Source organism: Sinocyclocheilus anshuiensis, unplaced genomic scaffold (genome assembly GCF_001515605.1).
Source record: "Sinocyclocheilus anshuiensis isolate Anshui unplaced genomic scaffold, SAMN03320099.WGS_v1.1 scaffold96, whole genome shotgun sequence".
NCBI classification, from domain to species: domain Eukaryota; kingdom Metazoa; phylum Chordata; class Actinopteri; order Cypriniformes; family Cyprinidae; genus Sinocyclocheilus; species Sinocyclocheilus anshuiensis.
The window spans coordinates 647,528-652,168 of NW_015554094.1; the positions used below are offsets into that span (position 1 = coordinate 647,528).

Genomic DNA, 4,641 nt, shown 5'->3' on the forward strand with positions numbered 1-4,641 from the left:
TTTTTTTTTTTTTGCATAAAGAAAATTAACCCAATTATAGGACCAATAAAATTTTCATAAGAATTAAGCACATTTTCCCCAAAACTACCTATTACTGTAATGCATCCAGATGTTTAACTTTTAAGCTGAATTCCCATTATTCCCAATGGTGATTTACTATAGTAAAAATTTAAATCAGCATAAAGGCAGTACAGTAAATATGATATATTATTTGAATTATTTTCACATTACAGTAATGATAAAGCATTTTTCAGGATGGGAATTTAGGGGCTAAAATATACTTAATTATCATGAAAATAAAGTCAGATTTAATAGATTTAAATGTGACGTATTGGAGAAAATCACTTTTTTTAGTGGTAGTATGCAGGAACTGCACTTTATTATAATTATTTCACTTTGACAGAGATTTATGATGCATCATAGACTTGAATTGTTAGTTGAACTTAAAATCCCCATATAATTTTTTTTTTGTAGTGTTCGATACTTCTCGCTTTGAGGCAGTGCTGAAATATTAATGGTTCCATCTTATTTGATCTCATAGTCTCGACACAACACTGAAGATTTCACTCTGTTCACACTGGATGACGTCGATTCAGCCTTTGACAAGATCCAGCAGCTGAAATACTCTCAGATCGTCAACCTGAAAGGTGAGAAAACGTCCTCATTCACATGTGCAAAAAGAGAAAACCCAATCAGACATTATGAAGCTTTAATAATCCAAATAATGATAATGTGTTCTTTTGGACATCTTGAAAGTTACTCATAATTTATTAACGAACAGGAAAAGGTCACGGTCTGTCCATCACCCCACTTCCTGCGGGTCACATGATCGGTGGCACTATCTGGAAAATAGTGAAGGACGGAGAGGAAGAGATCATCTATGGTGTGGATTTCAACCACAAGAGAGAGATGTAAGTATGAAAGAAATCACCTGGAGATAAAATTAATATGTATCAGAAAGTTTTATTTATTGGGACCCAATATTTGCACCCTGGAATTGATATTCGGGGGTATTTTCTGCCCTTTATGAGGTAATTTTTCTCCTAACCCAATAAAAACACGTGTTTTGTCAAATACTTTTTTAATACTATTTTATCAAAGAATAATTTGTGATTGAATAAATAATATTTATTATTTACTAATTAATAAACTAATTAATCAATGCTGAATTCACAACAATTATGGCTGTTAATTAAAAATCAAACCAACATCAGATACAAAAGTAGCTTTAATAAAGTGAAATTAACAAAATCAAATATAAAAAGATAATTATATAACTCAATTATAAAGCTCAAATAATAATATATATGTAACTCAAAATATATAATAACAAATAACTGAAATATATAATTATAGATATCAAATTATTATTTGAGAAAATATGAAAAAACACATTCACCTATACATTAATAATCAACGAACAAAATTACTTTAATGTTCATATTCAGACCATCTCGAATTGTTTGTCATAATGTTAAGATAATTCATTAATTTTAAGAATAAATAACATTTTTAAAGCAATTTTAGATTATTTGAATATGGAAAAATTTTAATGATATTATGTTTATAATTTATATTATTTTCTCAAATAATATTTTATAAATAGTTTGAGTAATTAAATTTTAAGTGATTTGATTTATATATTTATTAGAAATATTAATTAATAAGTTATATTTAATAAAGCTTTAAATAAAACCAATTGATAAATGCTGAAATCAGAACAATTATGACTGTTAATTAAATATCAAACCAACATCAGATAGATATGTAGCTAATTTTTTCATAATAAAATGAACTAGGGCCTACATTTTAAATATCTGGGCCATTTTGTCACTTTCTTTGCCATTTTTAATTTCTGATGCTGGTGTGGAGTAAAGCAGTTTTTACATGATGTTTGCTGTGTCCAATCAGTCATCTAAACGGCTGCTCCCTGGAGACCATCAGCAGACCGTCTCTCCTCATCACAGACTCCTTCAACGCCTCGTATGTTCAGCCTCGCAGGAAACAGCGTGACGAGCAACTACTCAGTAAGTTCAGACTAAACCAGCAGTAAAATGAGTTTGGTGATTTGTCATCAGACTTATTTGCATCAATGAAGCAGACTTCCTAAGGCTGTTATTTTGGATAAGTGTGACATTTGACCTTCTATTAAAGCCAATGTCATGGAGACCCTCCGTGGCGACGGGAACGTGCTGATCGCGGTGGATACGGCGGGGCGAGTTCTGGAACTGGCTCAGCTCCTGGATCAGATCTGGAGGACCAAAGACGCAGGACTGGGCGTTTACTCGCTCGCCCTGCTAAACAACGTCAGCTACAACGTGGTGGAGTTCTCAAAGTCCCAGGTCTCTCTGTCACAGTCAAGTCCTTTTGAAATGTTGTCTGTGTGGTCTACAATAATATCGTAATTGTTTAATGATGTGCAAGCTGCCATTATAGAGTATGTCACTCGCTTTGCAAAAACCAAACAGCTTTCACTGCATTATATTTAATGCCGTCTGAATGCCCCCGAAATTCAAGACAGACAGGGCCATTTTTTGTCTTATATTTATATCAAATTATATAGTTAAGCAATATCATATGAACAAGAGTGCTGTTTTCCTGAATATCAGCATGATTGCAAATGTTATATTGATTTTATGAAACGGCTCATTTAACAAAAACGTAATATTTTGTTACATTTCATCCTTTTTCTCACAAATATGAGTTATAAAGTTGCAGTTCTGATTTAATTTTTCTGTCTCTATTTTGGAGGTATAATCTCAGAATTGAATTTTTTCTCAGAGTTGTAAAGAATTCAGATTTTTTTTTCAGCATTGTAAAGAATTCTGACTTTTTTCTAAGAATTGTAAAGAATTCTGACTTTTTTCTCAGAATTGTGAAGAATGCTGATTTTTTTTCAGAATTGTAAATAATTCTGACCTTTTTTCTCAAAATTGTGAGGAATTCTGACTTTTTTTCAGAATTGTAAAGAATTCTGAATTTTTTCTCAGAATTGTGAAGAATTTTCTCAGAATTGTAAAGAATTCTGACATTTCTCAGAATTTCTCACAGTTGCAAATTTGCGAGTTATTAATTGCAAAATGTAAACTCAGAATTCTGAGAAAAAGTCAGAAGTCACAATTACCTTTTTACGTTTTAGTTTTTTTCCCATGGCTTTTGCATCCCCAAACAATAGCTACATAGCAGTGCTTCGTTACTGAATGAATCTGCGATTTGAACGAGTTGGTTTAGTTAATGATTCAGTGACCGACTGATTCAGTTGTTTCAATGAAACATTTCTTACTATTCTAATTGAATTTATTGATTAAATGTAAGAATTTGACATAAAAGTGATGAATCTATCTAATAAAGTTATTTTTTTTAAATTCCATTCTAAAGGTAAAAATCCTCTGGAAATCAAATGTTGCTTATATTGAATATGAAGAGTATGAAAAGATTAAAAACCAGCACAAAATCCCATGAAATATTTAGATTTTTTTTCTGGAAATTTTGCACGTTGCGAGACGTGTCAGAAATCAGAAAGCTCTGGTGTTTTCTCACAGGTCGAGTGGATGAGCGATAAACTGATGCGATGCTTCGAGGACAAGCGCAACAACCCTTTCCAGTTCCGCCACCTCTCGCTCTGTCACGGCCTGGCCGATCTGGCCCGCGTGCCCAGCCCGAAGGTGGTTCTGTGCAGCCAGCCCGATCTGGAGTCTGGCTTCTCAAGGGAGCTCTTCATACAGTGGTGTCAGGACGCCAAGAACTCGGTCATCCTCACCTACAGGACCACACCGGGAACGCTGGCCCGCTACCTCATAGACACCCCGGGGGAGAAGAGGATCGAGCTGGAGGTGAGGCCATGAATTGTGTCACTGTGCTGTCAATCCATTAAAAACAATTAACTGATTACATTAAAGGGATAGTTCACCCCAAAATGAAAATTCTGTCATTAATTACTCACCCTCATGTCGTTCCAAACCCGTAAGACCTTCGTTCATCTTCGGAACACAAATTAAGATATTTTTGAAGAAATCCGAGAGCTCTCTGACCCTCCCATAGACAGCAACGCAACTGAAATATTCCCAGACCCAGAAATGTAGTGAGGACATCGGTAAAAAATTTTATTTACAGACCTGTGTATATATATTTATTTTATATACAGACCTCGCTGAACCACGCCCCCTCACCACACTGTGTTAACTGCAAAAAAAAAAAATGTAATGCGTTAAACTACAAAAAAATAATCACACAATTAACACGTTAATTTTGACAGCCCTAATTTTAAGATCAGCATGAAGTCTGGGCCACTTTGCAATAGTGTTGCACTGAAATTTCAGGAACCGGAAATATTCTATATTTGGCTATATATATCTATATATATAAACAGTTTTGCAAGACCGAAATTAACACTCCAATGGTGCATTTTGACTGTGTTAGTGTCTGAGCAGTCTGTGCTTTCAAATTCTTTCAATTTTACAATGAAATTGATGCTCTTTAATGTGTCGTGACAGATCGCTGTAGTGCCTTGGATCAAGCGGCACGTGAACTGATCATCTCTTCCTCTTTACTAGTTATTAGGGATGTAATGATTAACCGCGAGCCAGTTGAAAATCGATTTAAATATGTGACGATTCAAATCGGTTGAGATGCTAAACAAAT

The 4,641-nt window shown here is 34.1% G+C and overlaps 1 protein-coding gene across 2 annotated transcripts in view; it reads left to right on the top strand.

The window, feature by feature from the left end:
- LOC107669458 (cleavage and polyadenylation specificity factor subunit 2-like) overlaps positions 1-4,641 on the top strand; it is a 17,164-nt gene that overhangs the window by 1,893 nt on the left and 10,630 nt on the right. For both annotated transcript variants that reach the window (XM_016461696.1, XM_016461695.1), the window contains exons 4-8: positions 542-647; positions 782-911; positions 1,912-2,027; positions 2,155-2,342; positions 3,543-3,833. In XM_016461696.1, the coding sequence (XP_016317182.1) occupies positions 542-647; positions 782-911; positions 1,912-2,027; positions 2,155-2,342; positions 3,543-3,833 (831 nt within the window). The remainder of the gene's footprint in view (positions 1-541; positions 648-781; positions 912-1,911; positions 2,028-2,154; positions 2,343-3,542; positions 3,834-4,641) is intronic.